The sequence below is a fragment of the Sardina pilchardus genome, chromosome 14 (assembly GCF_963854185.1).
Source record: "Sardina pilchardus chromosome 14, fSarPil1.1, whole genome shotgun sequence".
NCBI lineage: Eukaryota > Metazoa > Chordata > Actinopteri > Clupeiformes > Clupeidae > Sardina > Sardina pilchardus.
In genome coordinates this window covers 24787968-24809414 of record NC_085007.1, presented here as the reverse complement: position 1 = coordinate 24809414, position 21447 = coordinate 24787968, and the positions used below count along the sequence as shown (strand labels likewise).

General features: G+C 42.9%; 2 protein-coding genes across 4 annotated transcripts in view; one reads left to right on the top strand and one right to left on the bottom strand.

The window, feature by feature from the left end:
• Positions 1 to 2132: 2132 nt before the first annotated feature.
• On the top strand, positions 2133 to 14018 carry ptges (prostaglandin E synthase). 2 transcript variants are annotated; one of them, XR_009941314.1, is made up of 4 exons: positions 2133 to 2252; positions 2628 to 2710; positions 4794 to 6198; positions 13844 to 14018. XR_009941314.1 is itself a non-coding variant. In XM_062554214.1 (3 exons), exons 1-3 carry the CDS (start codon positions 2145 to 2147, stop codon positions 5041 to 5043), a joined length of 441 nt encoding a protein of 146 aa, XP_062410198.1. In that variant the 5' UTR covers positions 2133 to 2144; the 3' UTR covers positions 5044 to 6499. The 2 variants fall into 2 exon arrangements, 1 of the variants encoding a protein (XP_062410198.1); XM_062554214.1 differs by lacking the exon at positions 13844 to 14018 and having other exon boundaries at positions 4794 to 6499.
• Positions 12197 to 21447, bottom strand: part of thbs4b (thrombospondin 4b) — a 17682-nt gene continuing 8431 nt past the window's right edge. For both annotated transcript variants that reach the window (XM_062554212.1, XM_062554213.1), the window contains exons 12-22: positions 20321 to 20428; positions 19472 to 19631; positions 19179 to 19297; positions 18968 to 19020; positions 18499 to 18692; positions 16802 to 16980; positions 16236 to 16284; positions 15510 to 15706; positions 14347 to 14519; positions 13836 to 13975; positions 12197 to 12645 (exon numbers count right to left, since the gene is read on the bottom strand). In XM_062554212.1, coding sequence (XP_062410196.1) covers positions 12593 to 12645; positions 13836 to 13975; positions 14347 to 14519; positions 15510 to 15706; positions 16236 to 16284; positions 16802 to 16980; positions 18499 to 18692; positions 18968 to 19020; positions 19179 to 19297; positions 19472 to 19631; positions 20321 to 20428 — 1425 coding nt within the window. In that variant the 3' untranslated portion in view covers positions 12197 to 12592. The remainder of the gene's footprint in view (positions 12646 to 13835; positions 13976 to 14346; positions 14520 to 15509; positions 15707 to 16235; positions 16285 to 16801; positions 16981 to 18498; positions 18693 to 18967; positions 19021 to 19178; positions 19298 to 19471; positions 19632 to 20320; positions 20429 to 21447) is intronic.

The window sequence follows — 21447 nt, the reverse complement described above, 5'->3', positions numbered from 1 at the left end:
GGGGAGCGCCGGGCAGGCCTGTCCAGAGGTGCCCCCGCTGGAGTACCACCGCTTGTCCGGCCTCCACTACACCTCCTCCTTCTCCGACGCCGAGGACTGCTGCGATGACCTCTCCTCCCTCAGCACCTCCTCGTCGTCCGATTACCTAGAAACGGAACACTTGGACGATTTGGAGGCATGACACGAGGGCGCCTGAGAGGATGCCACGTTTTTACTACTGTTAATGCACTGCACCAAAGCTTTCCTTGATTCAGTTGCTTGTCATTTGCATCTTTATGCACTTCACTTGATTAAATGACGATGAAGATTGTGAACTGAGTCGGGCTGGTTTTTGCTGTTTGTGCTGTTACTGTGTGAAACATTACTAGACTACACAAAGTGGATTATTAGTGGTCATTCGCTCTTTTGTGGTAATTGTGGTCCAACTGAAAATGCTCTGTTTTAAAGGTACACTATGCAAGATGTTCACCTTTAAGAAGCCAGTTTGATGGTAAACGAACTTGACACCAATAGCTATAACGCATAGAGGTACAGTAGCTAGTCCCTACAGAGAAAACAAGCCATGCAACTTCCAAGAGTGGTACCCCGCCAGATCTCGTGAAAAACATTACCTATAGCCTGTAGATATAGTTCTTTGGAGATTGTTTTTGCCTGTTGTTAATCCTTCACCTCCACAACAAAAGCATTGTCATTGTGTACGGGGGGATAAGTTGCGACCTTACAACATACGATTTACTATTTACGACAGCAGAGACTATACATTATGACTGGAGGGAGCTCTAGCCTACAGTTGTCAAAAATACCTAAACCTGCATAGTGTACCTTTAACTGAGCCCACAAAACAAATTCTTCGTATAGTTTTTCTACACATATAGGAACCGCTCTCCAGAGAGGACTTTTATAATCACTGAGGGAAGAACAAGTCCACAGTATAATTAAGGCCACAGCTTCCTAAAATAGATGATTGGCATCAGATTAGCTATAGTCCTGAATTAATTATGTTATTCTCAATCTGCCATTGCCTTTCACACACACAGCATTTTGACCATCCCATTTCTTCTTTTGAATTTTGATACCAGTAACCAATAGATCAAACTGAATCCAAATTGGATAGGGAAATGAGAGAGGCCATATTTACCCAATAATTTCTCTTTACTGTAATGTCGTCAACCTCATTAGTAGGATGATGTGAATAAGGTTTTGACATAGCAATGGCTAAAAAAAAGTTCTTGAGAATGTCGTGGAATTATCTCCCAGTGCTCATTAGTCAGCAGAGTATGCACACAGATTTTCATTTTACATCTTAATCAATTACTTTTAAAAGGTGATTGACTCTATTAGACCCACTCTGGATAATCTTAGGCTATGATAGTTCCATTATAAGCCAATCTATTTATTAAACAGCAAACATAGTCTTATAAGCCTGTCTAGCAAACAATGGCCTAAGTCATGTCATGAGGATATCCATAATGAGGTAGCCATGCGAGGCCAAAACGGGACTGGTGAGAGGAGACTCGCGGAATCTCACGCCTAGTCCAGAACACCACCTTCCAAATCACGGTGAGCGAAAGTCTCTTGAACTCGCAGTGGAATCAATGTGACATGATCCAACGCATTTACCCTACAAAGGTAGAGACGGCAAAATGCCCAAAGAGAAAATATCGGAATCCTTTGAAATGTCACCGCATAGCGTGCACTGTAAATGCCCTCCACCGGAGTGTGGTATAACACAGATTCCAAAAATTCCATGCCTGCAGGGTAAAAAACGTGCGCGCGCAAACACACACACACACACACACACACACACACACAAACTTTCACTACTGAAGCGTCATGATTTATCATAGAATTGGGCCCGAGTCCAAAGAAAAAGTCCGCATTACACAACAAGCGCAAACCCCTCAACCATCTGTGAATCCTGTAAAAAAAAAAAAAAAAAAGGTAGGTTGGGTAAATTAGTTGCCTGCATTTCTAATGCTCACACGCAACCGGAAATGAATTATGAATGGGCAGTAACTAACCAGAACCAGACGGAAAGTTTGAACTGAAGACGACGAGCACCATGGCGCGCGCACATCAGGCATATAAAGTGCGCGTTGCTTCGCCGTGTGTATTCATTTCAAGTCCAATAGCCTTCGGTCAAGATGTTAAGGAACGAGGTTTTCGCGTGTTTTGTTTTCTACAGCACGCTGCTGATCTTGAAGATGTACACACTGGCAGTTATTACTGGACAAGTACGACTTCGGAAAAAGGTGAGCGATAATGCCATTTTAGTCTGTTTAATGCCAAACTGTTTGCATCACAAGCAGCCTATATTATTACTGAACTTGTATCTTCATTATAACATTATTATCATTAGTGTCATCATGATTAATACACATCTTTCTTGATTTCTCGATTTTCAAATTACTTGGCCTAGAGACTGGCCATATTTATCTGAGGTTTATGGCTAAAAACGTTTAGCGTTTGAATGAAAAAACACATAATCTGTTACAGACTGTATTTTAACCCTGAACAATGAATTAACATATATTTTATTAAATTGGCCTAAACGAATGTGATATAAAATCATTTTGGTAATAAAAGTTTAAAATAAAGATTAATTTCCCTCTGTGTATCTCTGACAGGCTTTTGCAAATCCAGAGGACGCTCTCAGGCATGGGGGAGTGGAGTATTACCGGGAAGATCCATACGTGGACCGGTGTATGAGGTGAGTGGAAGTCGGACTGGATGTTGCAACAGCTTAGCCTAATTGATGGATTTCTCTTCTGTTTTGGCTGTCGTTGCTCTTACGAATTCCTTGTTTACTGCGTAACACATCTGTTTGGTTCTCATGAGAGTCTGTGCTGTGCATGTGCTGTTGTAGCATGCTGGAGAATGATCTTGAAGTCCACGAGAGGTTAGGCAGACATCTGTTTTCCTACCACTGAAAACTCCTTCTCAGAAACAGACACCACAGCACTTAGAAACATAAACTTGGATGTCATCACAGTGGCTTGGCAGACACACAGAATAAACAATTGAAAGTATTTAATGTTGAGCTCATGTGAATGGTTGATAACCAGGTCTGGCAATGGACTAACACACCTTTGCAGATTTTCCTTTTTCTGAGATCTTTCAGTGCCTCTCTGTTCAATCCCTGCTAAGCTTCTGCTCAACAGATCATTTTCTTCATCAGTGAAAAAGAGAGAGAGAGAATCTGGGCTAACTAATGACATGTTGCCTTAAACAGTGTTGACAGCTGACAGTGTAAGACAATGTTGCCTTACATGCAAATATGTACCTGTATGCACTTAGTCATCCCATGTAATGGAGTGGGTATGCCTATTAGGTCAATGCATGCTTCAATGCAACCCTATTTGCATGCATGCATGAAAGGGTTGAGTAGTTTCTGGTTAATGTTAGTTCAATCTCTCCTGAGGATGCCTCTGCTCTAGTGTAGGAAAGGCGTTATCGGGGCCAGTGGAGGTTACTGCCCAGAGGTGTTTGTGTTCTCTCACCTCTCCTCCGGCCATAGAAAAGGGTCTCAGTAGAGGTAGTGCGAGGGGGGGGCCTTGCGTCCTTGGAATACGTGCAGAGGAAAGCAGATTGATATCACACTGATATGGCGTCCTTTTTTTTTTTTTTCCAAGGCAGACAGCTGTGTTGTAAGGAGGACTACAACTGACAGGTCTGAACAGAAACATATTAAGAGAGAGAGAGGAGGGGGGGGCAAAGGGTAGTGTTACAGTATAGCAAGAGACAACAGTGTGACTCTGTGAAAACATGTATTTGTGCTTTGTGTGTTCGAAAAGCTTCCATCAGTGGCACGGTACTTCTGATTGATATGGAAACAAAGAGGCACCTGTGTGCATGTTCATCCGTTTGATTGGTCCGTGTATTTACAATGCACTGCGTAGAGGTGCATGCTGAAGGGGAGGCCCTATGGAATGTGTAGGGTATATGGCGCTGGAGGCCGAGAGCCAACAGTAGACTACACATGCAGAAAAGATAAGCGCTGCTGAGAGAGAGTGAAGCTGAGAGTGGAAGTTTCCACAGCAGTGAAAGCTTTGCCACAGGAAACAGGAAAGCATGACTCGCATTGGGCAATGCAGGAATTGTATTAAGTGGTCATGATGAGGGTTCTCCAGAAAAGTGAAAGGGCTCTGGTATGACAAAGTAGAGTTGTGATTCACAATGTCTTCCACTGGTCCTGAGTCAGTGCGTGTAATACAACATGCTTACGCACGGCCACGTACAGTTTGTCTGAAATACTGTGAGTGAGATTGTTGCAGTTTTTTTGTGAGTGAATCTGGTGCCTGGTTCTCCATGGTGCTTTTTTCAGTGGGGGATGTCAAAGTTATTTTGGCCTCTGTACAGGTAGAGTCAGACACAATGTAATGAAATCCAGATGTCTTGGCTGTGTCTGTGTGTTTGTGTGGTAATAGTAAAACAAAAACTTATATAAGGAGTTATGTAAGTTGCAGTGTATGTGAACCTTCTGCATTGACATTGCCTATTAGACCAATTCTATAAGAAAGCTAATTTAATCCTCACACCTCCCGTGGCTCTGACACTAGCTAAATATTTGGAAATGTTGTTTATGCTTGTAATGAGGACATAGAATCATCTCTATGGAATGGAAGTATTGTGTATAGTGCATGTTTCATTTGTTTATGTTGTATTTTAGATTTGCTATTCTGCTCGAGTGTTGGTGTTTTGTGTTTGCACATAAACTTGGATTGTCTTCCTGGAGTATTCTTGCCTCGGTTTTAACTTGAAACTTTTCTTGTTTCTTTTCTTCTCTTCCTCAGAGCGCACCGAAATGACATGGAAAACATCTACCCTTTCCTCTTCCTGGGCGCTATCTACTCCATGATTGGTCCCTCCCTGTCAGTGGCCAGAGGTCATTTCCTGGTCTTCTTCCTGGCTCGAATCATGCACACCATCGCGTACCTGTTTGCTCTACGAGCACCAATGCGATCGCTGTCCTACACCATCGCCCAGTTGCCTTGTGTCTCCATGGCAATTCAGATCATCATTGCCGTGGCTGCATACGCATGACATCTCAGATCTCTGTAGCGGGATCCCACCTAGTTCCTACTGTTGTCTTTGGACAAACCTTCAGAGGAGATCTGCTGCATGATAGACTGAAGTTCTCCCCAGTGACTTGACCCATTGCCACACTACAAAGCAGCAGATCTTCTCACCATTATTAAGGCCCCATCACATTGCACATGGAATGTGCTATGAAACCCATTAGGCCTACTTTCAATGGTTTGAGCACACAAGAACTGGTCTGCCGCTGCGCTCAGTGTAGCGCAGCGCAGCGGCATTTTGCCGCTTTGCCGCTCTTGCGTGAAAGTTAAAATATGTTGAACTTTGACCGCGGCGCGCTGTAAGTCAATGGTCTTTTGTGCGGAGCCCAGCGGTAACCACGACAAAAATTGTTAGAACGTTACCTCAAACAAGCGCATGCCGTGCGCAATGTGATGGGACCTTTAGACGACACATTAGGCTAAATAGAAGCTAGTAGATCGTAGCGAGTAGATAGTATACTAGATGTTAGCCTCATCAGCACTGGGACATCCACTGCTGTTTGATTTTTGTACTTGCAATAGGTCATTTGAAGAGACTATCAGAATGTAATGGTGTATGTTTTTTTTGGATGTAGCTTTTATATGATGACGTGAAGGTCATTTTTTTTATCTCAAGTTACATAAACAGTATTTATGTTACCACACACATTAGCCAGGGGGCTGGAGGTTCATGTTCTTGAGGGTGCCAGCATGACCATGTGTTTCCTGTCAACCTGTTTACAATGCACTTAGGCCTACCACCACCTTATGGAAACTCTCCTAGCCCATAAATGGCCAGTTACCCATACTGGAGATGTTGACACAGCCCTAACCCCCTGCTATTGTGCATCGGGGCTGCTTGGTTTGGCTTGTCTGCCCTTTGAGAGTCAGTGGAGCATTCAGCCTGAATTCCCCAAACACACACACACACACACACACACACACAGACGTACAAACAGACTACAAACGGCTGGCAGACCTAAATTATGGGACTGAATCATTGGAGTCACACGGACACTCAATGCTTAATGCTAAGCGTGACAATACTGTATGGCCATGTAAGGTTTTGGAAGAGCCATTTGTATTGTGTCAAGAAGAATCAATGCTGTGGTATCTGAATGGAATCTTAAACTCTGCCCAGGTTGGTGTAAATATGTTAAGGTCTGTGGTTCAGTATGAAGAATGAAGCTTTTAAAATCTCATTCCCATTTCTCTTTTGTGGCTTAGATTGTGGAAGATTTAGGAAATGAACAGACTCAACTAATTTTGTATTTAACTGATATATTTATATGGTTTATATGGTCAAACATTTGTGCAAATGACTCCAATAACTAAATAAATTATTTGGTTTTTTTTAAAAAAAAAAACCTGTGATTACCTTGTTTTGCTGAATGTAAAGAAATAACACAGTTCCTGTTACAAAGTTATTTAAATAAAAAACATGTTTGAAAAAGTGAAAGTGAATGTTGAATATGAACATTGTTTTACAATGCTTACATGCATAGTCATCAATTACATAGGAAGTATGTTTGTTTGATTTTGTTTGTTTATTTAAAATGATTAGCAGACGTTTTTGTCCAAAACAACATGCATTAGGCCTACAGTATATTTTCCTACTCTTGGTAACCAAGGATCAAATTAAGCAGATCAGAGTGGGCTCACCCCTTCCTTCAGTATTCCCAGAGAAACTACACAAGGTTTTGTTTTTGTTTTTAGGAGACAGGCTACCCCTACTTTTGTTTGTTTCAAGTCTTTGGAGTGGATCTGATAAATGGCCTTGATGTTCAATCACAGGCTCCAGCTTTAAGCCTATGACATATACCGTATGATCGGGATACCGATGCAAAAATCATAGTTGAGGAGTTGTGTGTGTATGCTGGTGTGAGTTTCATAACAGAAGGTGCTGTTCAGTCACGTTTCAAGCGCTCTTCTCAGTCAGCGGACAGTGTTTCTTGCCCTGGGAAGCTTGTTTTGGTGGTCATTTCATAAAACTGAACTGTGCAAAGACTCGTCAAGATAGATCTTTTCCGCTTGACTGGACAGTAAGGCTGGAAGGGTCGGTTTGACCACTGCTGTTTGTCTAAGCACCAGCAGAACAGGAGGCCAGCATACCAGCATACCTCTGTCAGTTATGACACAGGGGCAGGGAAATATATTGCTGTTTTTCTCAAAATGCTTTGACGTGCTCAGAGGCAGAACCTGGGATCCACTTTGTCCTCATTAGCAGCTTCTTTGCACAGCAGAATTCATCTCTTGCAAATGTGTTCATACATTTTCACTGGATTCACACATTTTTCACACCCATTTGCAAAACATCTAACACAGACGTCATTCAAAGATCCCAAAGTCTTTTGGTTTCCCTGCGTTAAGCAAAAGGAAAACATATATTCTCAGGTTGTAGAGATTCCTTGTCTGAATCTGTGCTATGCCTGTTTGAAACTTGATTGCACAATTCTTCAATCAGCAATTATTCATTGTCCATAAGAGATATGTCTGTTCTGTGTTGTTATCTGCCAGTATAGATCTAGAGAAAGTACTGTATTGCCTCGTTGGTGAAGAAAACAGTAGAAAAGTTGACAAGTCCAGGTGTTTACTGTAGGTCTATTTCCACGAAAAAGTTGTAGTTCAGTGAAATTTGTGTTTAGGTGTTACATATCAATGACAGTATTGGCGGAATGAATACAATTACAGTTTTTCTCAATTGCTTTGATGCACTTAATGAAAGACAAAGAAAGCATGTATTCACAGCTAATAAATATTGCTGGCAAACTACCAAACTTCAATGTGAGAATCTCCTTTGCCCAATTCTTCAATTAGCAATCATTTACAGTATTATCCATATGAGATACAATGCATGTTCTGTGTTGCTATTTGCAAGTATGGACCTTTAGGGGATATGTAGAGAAAGTAGTGTATTCCCTATTTGATGAAGAAAACAAAACAAAGTCTAAGTGTTATCTGTACAGTATAGGTCTATTTAAAAAAAAATGCAGTTGTATTTCAATGAAATTTGTCTTGTGTAGGTGCTTACTGTACTGTAGGTCTTTCATGTCAATGACAGTTACATCTAGGGAGGAATGAATGATACATTTTTATTCAAAAATTAAAAAGAAATAGTACAGACATAGCAAAAATGGAGGCTGAAACTCCTCATTTTGAGAACAGTGTTTTGCATTTTGTTGTGCAGAATGTAATGATTGATTGAATGCGTTATTTGAGTTGTGGTGTTCGGATCAAAATTTGCTTTTGCTGCATTAAGTTTTTTCTCAGCATGCTTTGGTGCTTTTCTCACATCACTATTTAACATTTGCAGAGCAGTTGGTGCATTTCTCAAAACAATTTGTGCAAACTGCAAAAAGCACCAAAGTGACTGAGAAAAACTGTCAAATGTTTTGCGAGTGCTTTGCAAGTAGAGGGTGTCATTTTCACCAGAGTGATTGTGTTAGCTGTTTTCACAATGTGATGCCAGAGTTGACGCAAGCATTACGTAAATCGATCAAGAAATGATTAAACACATTTTGTCTTTTCAGTTTTTCTGATATCAGAAATGGTGCAGACATTGCAGAAATGAAGGCTGAAACTCCTCATTTTGAGAACTGTATTTTGCATTTTGTTGACCAGTGAAATAATGATTGATTGAAATCACTCAGTGATTTGACTATGTGTTGTTATAAGGCAAATTTGCTTACATGTTTTAAATGTTATGAGAGGGTAAAAGCCTTAAGCCAGCAACATGTGTCATTGTCAGAGTTGGCACGAGCATTTACGTGACTGAGAAAAACAGTAGCCCACACTCAACCCTCAGGGGTGCAGAATAGCCATCGAAATTCATGTTTGTCTTTCCTCCCACGTAACAGCTTATAACACAGATGTTTGAATGCCATCACAATGACGGTGCAGTTTTAAATGCTTGGTCACAGGAAATCGATTAATTAAAGGGGAAACGTGACTCTATCAATCACCAGTTCAACAGGCCAAAGAATGAGTGGTCGTGTGGAGTTTGCGAATGAATGACGGGCACATGTTCTAACTTGTTATGACTGACAGTGTGTGCTCTCTTGGTGTGTCTGAGTGCCAACAGTAAAGCAGTTCTTATTGCTGCACTCTGTGTGTGTGTGTGTGTGTGTGTGTGTGTGTGTGTGTGTGTGTGTGTGTGTGTGTGTGTGTGTGTGTGTGTGTGTGTGTGTGTGTGTGTGTGTGTGTGTGTGTGTGTGTGTGTGTGCGTGTGTGTGTGTGTGTGTGTGTGTGTGCGTGTTTGCACATGATGGTAGTAAAGCAAAAGGAAATAGGAAGGAAAGGGAGACCAGATACTAAGTTGGCGGGTTCATTTCACTTTGATCATGTTGGCAGGTTTTTTGGTCGACTGAGGAAGTTACAGTGATAAGCGGGGCGGTGATGAAGTGCTAAATCTTCATTGTTAGAGTCTTTAAGAGGTCTATCAATTATGCTGTCCCTTCAACTGGAGTACAAATACTATTCCATTTGTTCTCCGGAGGAACAAATAAAAAACAGAAATTCATCTTTCTTCCTTCCTTTCATGAGCTCTGTGACATTTTTTCTTTCTTTCTGACATGCATGCATACGATTCCCATGTATGGCTGCATGGCTTCCCTTAAGATAGCCCCGAGGGTTCTGTCTCTGGAGTTTTTTGTTGGAGGATTAGAGGTGTCTCTCCACATGTGGATTAAGGTGTGAAATTTAACGCAACGGGATCTGCTTGCAGCAACTCAGATTATAGTGACATATTCACCATGAACCATCAGCTCTTAATACACACAATTACATACAGTACGTACGTCATAGAACTGCTCATTCTAACAAGAGGCAAGTGACTGCAAATAGCTGAGTTTAAGAAAGGTATGGCTTATTCGAAATAAGTTTTAACATGAAGAAAACAGAAAACTGATGCAATCCTTCTATTGGGGTGACAGTAAGGACAGTACCAACCTAATCCTTTGTATTGTGGAAGTGTCAAATTTTGCACATGTAGGAATGTTTATTTTCATGAGAAATAATGTGAACAGTTTCATTGGAAGACAGTTGGCCACATCAGACAGCTTTCATATTTTTCCCTGACTTGTTGGATCACATTGTAGAAGTTTCAAATGTCATAGTCGTGCTTTAATCCTCCAAAATGTTAAAGACGCTATCAGATGGCTGAGATGTTATAACATGAGTGTAACAGGAGTCCAGTTGGGCAGTCAACATCCCCAGAGAAGTCGTTAAGGCAGATCTACTCCCAAATCCAAACCCAGTAAACATTTTGATTGGCTCTGCTTGCATATGGTCAGATACTGCAATTAGGAGTAATTGAAAGGTTTTGGAAAACGTTTTAGAAAAGTGAGCTGAATTGTTGCCTGCCGGTCTGTTATGCACAGAGGGTTTTGTGTAGAGTTCATGGTGTCACTATGGCCTGCTATGGGGAGTTGCTTTGAACATGAAGAGATGGGCCTTGTGGCACGTAGGCTGCGTGCTTAATTGATTCTGAACTGAAGCATCTATGGAGGCCTTCAGACACATTATTCCAGCTCACTAATGACATGAGCGGACTCAAAGCGGGAGAGTGTACATATTATCGTGGAACGGAAACTTGGCTGAGACTAAAAAGATTTTGTTTTTTTTATGGGAGCAAGACTATCATTGAGGGGAAATGTGTCAGCACAGTAGGAAGGAGATAAAACAGCAAAACTTTAAATGTTGAAGCGGCATAACTTTGTTGCCGTGGGAAAGGGAGAGGGAGTTTAGAGAAGGCAGTTGAGTCTATTTCACTCTTTTTCACATGGCTATTTTTCCATTGTCTTGCCGAAAAGGTTAGATTTTAATGCCTCCTCTGGTGCTGTGTAGGCCGCTGGTGCGGACATGATATTATCTAAGCAGTTTTATCGGAAATGTAAACGATTCTGTCAGGAAAGCAGTGAATTTGGAATTTTAATTTATACAACAGAGGCCAGATACTACATTAACTCAGGCCTGGCTCTAGCGGAGGTCTCTTTGGAGGAGAGCCCAGGCTAAACAAAGGGGGAGAAAAAAATGAAGGTGGGGGGGGGGGGGGGGGGGGTAATGAACTGAGTTATCTAACTCTAGTGAAAAACATGGTTGTTTACTCAATGTAGTACAAATGATAACAAAAACATAACTGCAGCCTTTGAAATTGTTTACAGGACAAAGTTATTTTTTGATGCCCAGTGTTAGCATAAATAGAAAGGAGTGTTGAATGTGTCAGCCTACGTAGGTCCCACGGGTCAGACGTTTCCTGGGGCTCAATGCAGGGAAGTGACGGATGAAGCGAAGTGATGAAATACGGCATTAATCCGCAGTCTGCTATGCTATGTTAGCTCACCACTCCTCCTCCGCCAAGGCAGTATTATGGCAAGCACTCTTATCCCACCTCCTCACTTCATCAACCTGCCCCATATATCTTCCGTCTCCCTCGGTGGGGAGTAAATGGGAGGTGTTTGCATGGCTTCACTGAACAGTTACTATTTCTTTCTGCTATACCCAGACAGAAACCTTGTCACTTTGTCAGTCTGCAGATTCAGAGCATGGACTAGTCATATACATTTTATTGTCAGAAAAACAAAACAATTTCTGAACAATAGTGTGATTCTGAAGGCAAGACTAAGTGATGTGTGGCCTTTCATTGCATTTATTGTATTTGTTTAAAAGTATCTGGACCAAAGAAACTGAATAAAGGAAAACAAGTCTTATCTTTCTCTCTGGGTATACATTGCAGTACTTTATGAGGATTGGGTTTACAAACATTTCAAGTTAATGTCAGATTCTATAAATTATCTATCTGTGGCTTCCCTTAAGCAAGGCCAGACAAGTTTATTTAGCCTCAAATGTGTGCGCATACATATATTCCTTAATGGCCCAAAATGTCAGTATAGAGCCAAATAGTCTCAACACAGCCCTGTGAAATGTGCCGCAGTCCAGAGATACTGGCTGCCATGGCCTCTAGGGGGCATCAGTGCTTCAGGTTGAGAGCCCAGTTAGAGGGATGAGAATGGATTACCAAGAGCACTCCACATTCACACTCACAAGAGATTATGAGACTGTGGATGTAGCACACGGTCTGCCACAATGCAGCAACTGTATTGTGTGTATGTTAATGGGAAGAAACCAAAGCACAGTCCACATCATTGTAAATGATCTACATGTTTTATTATGTGGTTACTTCAGAGTCTAATACATGACATGAATAGTGAACCTAATCCTGGGGTTTAGTTCTAAATGTTTGGGGGAATATCTGTCCATAGTGCTTCCTAAATGAAGTCTGTTCTTAGAAAAAGTATAAAACACGCACGTTTGCACTTCAGACACACATGACATACACACACACACACACACACACACACACACACACACACACACACACTCTCTCTCTCTCTTACTCTCTCTCTCTCTCTTTCACACACGCACAAACATACATACAGTACACACACACACACACACACAAACATACACACACACACACACACACACACACACACATAGAGACAAACACAGACTGGACACAGAAACACTCCTGGATCTTAGAGGGGCATGTGTTGAGCACTGAATGCTTGGAAGTCGTCTGGGATGGTGTCTGCAGATGAGAGAGTTAGAGAGAACAGGGAAATTACAACAAAGAACGAGACTGTCTGTGATACATCACATCTGGTCTGGATGTATGTTGAGAATATAAGCATCCATCCTTCTCTTGGATGTATTTCCTCCTACAGTAGTGATAGACAAGGTGATTGGCCTTGCTTTGTTAACCATACTAGTTATCTTTGTTATATTGCAATTTGTGGCAATTCATCCCCTTATATTATAAGGTTCAATCTGACATTTTTTGTCAAAATTGAATGACTGACATATTCTCATTCTGTGACACCTTAAGAAGGTGAGGTGAGGTGTCTTTTGTAGTTGTATGCTTTTTTGGACATTATATCTGAAGAGATTTGTTCTGCTCATCAGAATAACTCTATGGAATTCTATTACTTTGAAGCTCAATATCTCAGAACTACTCAGAATGTCGATAGAGCCTTATAATTCTAAGGGGACATATTCGAGTCTTATGCAAACAAGAGTAGCAACATCAGGAGTAAGATTCTGAGAAATTATGTAATGTGGCAGTGTGGGGGTGGGTTGAAATGTATCGGTAATGTGGTTAGCATGTAGCACAGAGTAATGTCAACACTGGAGAATGACTCATCTCCACGGCAACTCCAGACAATGGGCCTCTCTCCTTCGTCATTTTATCTATCCTCCCTTCCTTCCTCGGTCCTCGTTCCCTCTGATCTAGATAAAGAATGATGGGGCAGCAACAATAGGTACTTTATAGATCAGTGGGAACGAGCCTAGAGGACTGAGCATCGAGGAGAGAGGTTGAGAAGGGGCCCATGTCTGTGCTGTGGACAGAAGATGGCATTTGATGGACTGTATTGCTTACACAAGACCTGCCAAATGTATCTGTACTATTTGTGTTACAATGAGGATAATTACATTTGTTTATCAATTTATTTTATCTCAAATAAATCCTCCATGCTGTAACTGGTGACTTTAGATACAGCTCTGGAAAAAATGAAGAGACAACTGCATATTTTTCTGATGTCATCCTACGGTTGTTGAGTTGTTGAGTTTAATGAGTTGATGGCCGTATTCAAATTTGCAGTGGTTTGTTCATTTTTAATATGAATGTCGACTCATTCATTTCCTGGGCTGTATGTCTGTAACCCACTATGTGTGCGTATGTGTGTGTGTGTGTGTGTGTGTGTGTGTGTGTGTGTTTACCATTGCAGCGGTATCTAAGGTTGGACCAGATGATGTTCTCCTGCGAGAAGCAGAAGACGCCCAGGCGGCCTCCTCGCATGGTGGTGTCAATCATGACGCCTGAGTCTGCCACCAGCTCAGGGCCCTCATAGAAACGCACACTGTCACACACACACACACACACACACACACACACACACACACACACACACACACACACACACACACACACGAACAGTCACAGGGACAGAGAGACAGAGAGACAGAGACAGACAGACAGACACACACACACACACACAAACACACCCACCCACACACACACACACACACACACACGCACACACACACACACACACACACACACACACACACACACACAATTAACATTAACATGGAATCAAAATAAACAATTGCAAGAACTGTATAAAATAATGATCTATTCTACATAAAAAGCTATACTATACAATGCTACACTACTATACTGTATAGACCATTATGTAACTTTACCAAACTCTGCGGTACTGTGGCTTACCGGATGTAGCCCACTTGTGGCCTGTGCTGAAGATACCAGCGGTAGGAGATCTTGTCCTTCCAGCCGACGTTGCGTGGGTCTTTCCAGAGAAGACGGACCTGGTCGTTGGTGTCGCCTGTGTGCCACAGAGAGTTCCTCAGGTGCTCTCCTGGGCCTGACTTAGACTTCACAGCCTAAAAGAGGAAGGAGGAGTGGGGGAATAAGAATCAATTCCATTCTATTACTGTAAGGTGTTCTAAGACATTATAGTGGTGCGGTTCAGCTCACATATTGTGCAACAATTGATCATGATAAAAGCATCAAATTTGGTAGAGAAACTCACAAAGGGGGTCTGACCCGATTTAGAATTGTAAGCACCTAGGATTTTGCCCTGTGGCTCCACCGTGGGTAGAAGTTCATGTAATTAACAATCTAATTTTCCTCAGATTGATTCCTTCTATGAGATTGAAGATATTCAGTACACTGCAAAAAGGGATGTGTCAAAATGACACATTATGAGTGAGTTCAGAGACAACATACTGTAAGCTGGGTGAACCCTGCCTGAACTTCCGGGGAATTAGAATTTTGCCCGGCAGCTCAGGCTGGAAACCAGCAGATCTGTCTCCTCTGTTTACTGCCAGAACCTTTGGCTCCAATCAGAAACGGCCATACTCTAGTCCTGGCACGCTATTGGCCGGGGACGTGACGATAACGAAACTTAGGCGACGCGAAGCAGCAGTTCAGTGAACACACTCACGCTTCTGTTTTGGAAGATTTTAAAGGCAAGTTTTCTTTGAAAACAGAGCAAAAACTTGCCCTGGAACAGTTCATACAGGAGAAGGACGTGTTTGTGATTCTACCGACCGGCTCTGGTAAAAGTTTAATTTACCAACTAGCCCCGCTCGTGGCAATTACATATGGAGTCATTTGATGCCCATTATTGATCACGCCTGTTGTGCAGTAGAAACAAAGCGCAGCCTCCCCATACTAATGTTCAATCTTAAAAGATTGAGCTTAGTATGGTGAAAACCAGACAGGGACAACACGATTTTGTGCAATTTTGTGTTAATTTTGTGAAAGAATAGTAGAGAATGTGAAAACAAGTAAAAAGTTGTCAGTAAGGAAGAAATGCTATCACAAAGTGGGATTGTTTTTTATCAGTGAAAATGGGCTTGCATTACGACCTTAAGCTGGATTCCAGGTTCAGCAACTGCTCTGAAGGGTGTGGCCTGCCAGTATGTCTGCTCGGTCTGTTTCCACATCACCACGTAGAAGCTGGAGGAGTCCTGGTACCCGAAGATGAAGCCAGCGTAGTCATCATCAGTCACTGTGTTGACATGGAAGGTTCCTTCGAAATCCACGCCACTGAATGCAGTGTAACCTAAACCAAAACCACAACAATATTATTGACTAGAAGTTGCTAAAATGCTTTTTATTTCACTTAGCCTAATAGTTGGTTTGATTTGCATTGAGAGATGATCTTATAGAAACTACCCCATGCCAATCTAGGCATGGTGAAGGGTATGTGATGATGTGGGGCTAATTTAATTCTAAAGGCCAAGGGAACTTTATCAGGATGCATAGAATGCTGGATCCATGAAATAACTGGCCTTTAAAAATAAAAATGTGCCTGCCTCTATGGGAATTTAGCATAGGGGTGTACTGACTTATGTACCCTGTATATTAAAAAAGAACAATAATTTTAACACTTTTTAACTCAACTTTAGCATAGGTATATTCACTCAGGCAGAGCGCTGTATGTCATTATGTTAAGCGATTAAGCAGTCATAATGGATTGTATGTTGTGAAACTCAAGAGTGTGCAGGGCATTTCAGTCTGAGCCCTTCACAACAGGCCTGTGGTCTCATACACATCACACATCACACACAAGTTACATGGACTCTACTTACCCACTGCCAGGCCAGGATCACTGTTCATGGTCTGAACAATCTCCATACCCTACAGAAAGCACACGAGCATAACAAACTCAAATCATTACACAGAGAGCCATGCATGCAGCCTTTTTTGTTCCCTGAGACATGTCATGAAGACGTTGAAGGGAGCTGGTTTTAAGGTGCAATTTGCAATGCTTTTCAGCAAGTCGCTCGACACGGTCCTCTAGCTGTCTGTGTAGTGTTTACATTATAAAAACTCTGGTGTTTGTAAATCGGAACTAAACACCGTGGCTTGTGTTGAACCATAAAAATTCCCAACCAATCAACCCAATCAAAACCATAGCATCGGGCATCATTTTGTTGGCTGTGAAACTCAACAGCAAATATCAACATTACACAAAACCGTGGGCTGCATCTTTGAGGTTCAACTAATGGAAACTTTTTCCAATGAACCATACTTTTACTCAGTTTGTTTGGCTGGAAATGTAACCAATCTTACAATCTAACATTCTAATCTTAACTGTGTATGCGCCTGCAAATTTTATCACGTGTGTGTGTATACTGAGAACATTTGGACGGACCTGATTAAGAACCACCCAGTTGGGGTCGATCTGGGCGTCTCCCTCTGGATCCAGCACTACAGTCTGATAGGCTCTGAAGTCTGTCAGTGTGATCTCGGCATTCTCCGGGCAGTTGTCAATCCTGTCAATCACTTTGTCCTGGTCAAAATCAGACTCACAGACATCGCCCACGCCATCATCTGGACACAAACCAAACAACATGGAGGGATCAGTCAGTGGAAGGGGAAAATAAAGGGACAATTTAAAAGGTGAACTATGCAAGTTCTTTTTGGCTTAATTTGCCTCAACTGCAGCTTCAGAGTCATTGGAATGGTTATTTGACTTATTTCGGGTTGAATGATGGCTGTCTCGCTTCCCCCTAGCGCCTGTGAGTGGAAAAACCACGCTCGCAAGTTTGTAAATCATGCGCATGAAAAGGCAGACTGTCTGACTGAGTAGTGTTTATGCACACGCTAAAGCTGTAGGGGAGGCTCTGCAGGGAATCCTGGAAGCGTCAAATGAGAAAACAGCGAAGAAATTGGCAAACCTGCAGAGTTCCTCTTTAAACAGTTTGTTCTTTGTAATGAAATGTATGGAGTACCACTGGCAGAATGCACAGCAGCATATATAATGGAGTATCAGGATGATGAGCAGACACCTACACATGAAGGCTAAGGAGTTCCACCAAGTGGGAGGTATCTATTATTTGACAAGAATAGCCGCATTACATAACTGGACTAAGACCTCTCACTGGTCTGGGCTTTTCTGTAGCAAAAGTGGAGTCGGTGAAAGTCACACAAGTGGTTCATGTTCAAGTGTTTTTTTCATCCGTACAGTTGTCTGTCTCTCTGAAATCCAGTCAAATCACAGCTTATAATCTAAGGCATGTATATGTGTGCAGACATACTGTATGTGCATTGTGCATGTGTCCCACTCATGTGTCCGGCTCATATGCTCACACACACACGTACATGTATACTGATATGCATTTCATCTCATCCACCCATCCCCCCATCCAACGCCTTCGATTCGCTTCACTCCCCCCGGCCTGTAAGCGGGTCTGTGACCAGCGCCCCCCATGGCTGCAGGACCAGATGGCTGCTACCTGCGCCGGGCAACCTCCTCTCCCCCCCACCCTCCCCAGTTGCTATGTTGTGATGTTGTAATGTGTGATGATTTTGTGCTTATGCTGAGGTGTTTTTTTCCTGCCCCCACACTGTTCTCTCCATAGGAGCATAGTCTGAGGGTTGCCTTTTTTTCTCTCCTCCCTCTCCTCATGTTTATGCTGTATTTTTTCTATGCCTACCAATCCTGTTCTGTCTCCCCCCCCCATACCCCCCCCCCCCCCCATGTCATTCTGTAAATCTTGGACAGGCTGGTGTTAATTTCGTTGTACTTGTGACAATGACCAATAAAGAGCTTACTTACTATATGTGTGTCTGTGCAAGTGTGTGTGTGTGTGTGTGTGTGTGTGTGTGTGTGCGTGGGTGGGTGGGTGGGTGGGTGTTTGTGAATGTGTGTGTGTGTGTGTGTGTGTGTGTGTGTGTGTGTGTGTGTGTGTGTGTGTGTGTGTGTGTTTGTATGACTGCATATCTGTGTGTGTGCGTGTGTGTGCATGTGTGTGCGTGTGCATGTGTGTGTGTGTGTGTGTGTGCGTGCGTGCGTGCGTGCGTGCGTGCGTGCGTGTGTATGTGCGTGTGCGTATGTGTGTGACTGACTGTTGTCATCCGTCTGGTCTGGGTTTGGCACCAGCCTGCAGTTGTCTGGACCAGGTGACAGGAAGTCAGGAATGTTGTCATTGTCGTCATCATCGTCACACTCATCTCCAAGGCCATCTTTGTCTGTGTCCAGCTGAGAGCTGTTCATCACTAATGGGCAGTTGTCATTGTTGTCTTGGTGACCATCTCCATCACTGCACAACAGACACAGGCAATTAAAGCACTAAATCAAATAATAGATGACAGTTATGTAAACAAGGGACTCTCTTTACTGATATGAACGCAATCCAATGTTTAGCCAGAAGAATGCATTACAATAACAGTTGATGCAACTGTTCAAATATTTTGATTTTGGTAACATCAACAGCCCATTCATGAAAAAAGGAAACATTTTTATGGATGAAACTAATTCAAGCATGAATTTTATCATCACATTAACTTATTAGTCTGAAGCCATGAAGTCCCTTACCTGTCTTGATTTGTGTCACATGAATCACCAACAAGATCATTGTCAATGTCTGACTATAAACAGAAAAGAAAGACAGGGTGAAATATATGCCTTTTTTTTTTACCAACACAGTTTTATCACCACGTTCAGGCATACAACCCATCTGTGTGGTATCTGTGTGGTATTCCCTGGTACCCTGGGGTGTATTTCTCCCTGCTTGTGTTGTGTGTACCTGGTTGGGGTTGGGGATATCAGGACAGCTGTCGCATGCATCTCCCACTCCGTCAGCGTCTTTGTCCCGCTGATCCACGTTCTTCACCCGCTGGCAGTTATCCAGAAAGTTCTTCAGACCTGAACCAGAGACACTTCAACTTAGCCATGAAAACCGTGACAGACAGACCCTACACGCACGCACGCACGCACGCACGCACGCACGCACGCACGCACGCACGCACGCACGCACGCACGCACGCACGCACGCACGCACGCACGCACGCACACACACACACACACACACACGCTCACCATCTCCATCCATGTCATCGTCACATGCGTCTCCCAGCCCGTCTTCGTCTGTGTCTCGTTGGTCAGGGTTCTCCACGTGTAGGCAGTTATCACAGGCGTCGCCATGGCTGTCCCTGTCACTGTTCAGCTGGTTCACATTCGGCCTCAACCAGCAGTTATCCTACAGTACGCATGGATTACAAGGTCGCAAGGTCCTGTTATACTATGGACTGACACTTCAAACAATCCTTTGCATGCAAATACATTACATTTTCCCTGTCAAACTAACAGTCATGTGTCAAAACCTGACATTAAATTAAGCATTAAAAATGGCATGAATATTATCTGCTAGTCCAGTACAAGCAGCTGGTTGTACATGTATATTCCAGCAGTAGATAGATAGATAGATAGATAGATACTTTATTGATCCCCAAGGGGAAATTCAAGGTCCCAGCAGCTTAAGACACCACACACAACATACAGTACAATGTAAACAATGTAAACAGGAAAAATAAAAAGCAAATCAACAAATCAACATGACTAAAGGAGCAGTAAAATACTAGATAAGGTATGCATGAATGTACTGTGGATTGGTACTGTGATACTGTGATACTGTGGTCCAGTCTGAGGTGTGTGTCAAGTTGGTAGTGCTATATGACTTGCCCAAAGGTTGAGAAGCAGTTAAATACATCTTAAGCAAAAATCCACCGTGCAAAATGCCCTGTTGTTTGTAGTGGAATAATGGGGTGCACAGATAAACTTGAGTGTATGAATGTATGCGCATGTTTCTGTGTGTGTGTGTGTGTGTGTGTGTGTGTGTGTGTGTGTGTGTGTGTGTGTGTGTGTGTGTGTGTGTGTGTGTGTGTGTACCTGCTCATTCAGTATCCCATCTCCGTCAGCATCTTCATCACAGGTGTCTCCAAGGCCATCCATGTCTGCGTCCTCTTGACCGGAGTTTGGAACGTACATGCAGTTGTCCTGTAGGGCACACACACACACACCAATGCCCCTGCCTTACTGTCCTGTAGAGCACACACACACACACACACACACACACCAATGCCCCTGCCTTACTGTCCTGTAGAGCACACACACACACACACACACACACACACACACACCAATGCCCCTGCCTTACTGTCCTGTAGAGCACACACACACACACACACACACACACACACACACACACACCAATGCCCCTGCCTTACTGTCCTGTAGAGCACACACACACACACACACACACACACACACACACACACACACACACCAATGCCCCTGCCTTACTGTCCTGTAGAGCACACACACACACACACACACACACACACACACACCAATGCCCCTGCCTTACTGTCCTGTAGAGCACACACACACACACACACACACACACACACACACACACCAATGCCCCTGCCTTACTGTCCTGTAGAGCACACACACACACACACACACACACACACACACCAATGCCCCTGCCTTAAGTTAGAAGTATACTCGACGCGCCCGACCTGTCGCGCGACAATGTGACGTCAAAATGACGTAATTTCCTGTGTCGCAAGCCACATTTCAGCCGCGCGCCGACCTGTCGTGCACCGAACATTTGATATCAGCCGCGCGCGCCAACCTCGCACGACAACTAGGAAGAGATTGAAGCCAAGCTCACGGAGCCAGTGTCCTTCTACAGTCATCAACCACATAAACCTATCCAACATCTTAAATAAGCCCATTCATTTTTAAAACGACTGTAGTCATGAAGTTTGAATAATAGTAAGTTTGAGAAGTGGGAAGTTAACTTGGCTAGGCTGCAGCGAGAGTTGCCGTTTGGATTTGTTTATAGTCGTGAACTACGTTGGATAAGTTAACGAAGTTACCAGTGAGAGTTGCAACAGGAGGATATTAGGGGGAAATAACTAGGACCGAGGCACATAAGCATTCCAGCAAAAGGTAAGGAAGAGATTTATTTTCAACCAAAGGATATCTGCTAGACCTTAAAAAAAAAT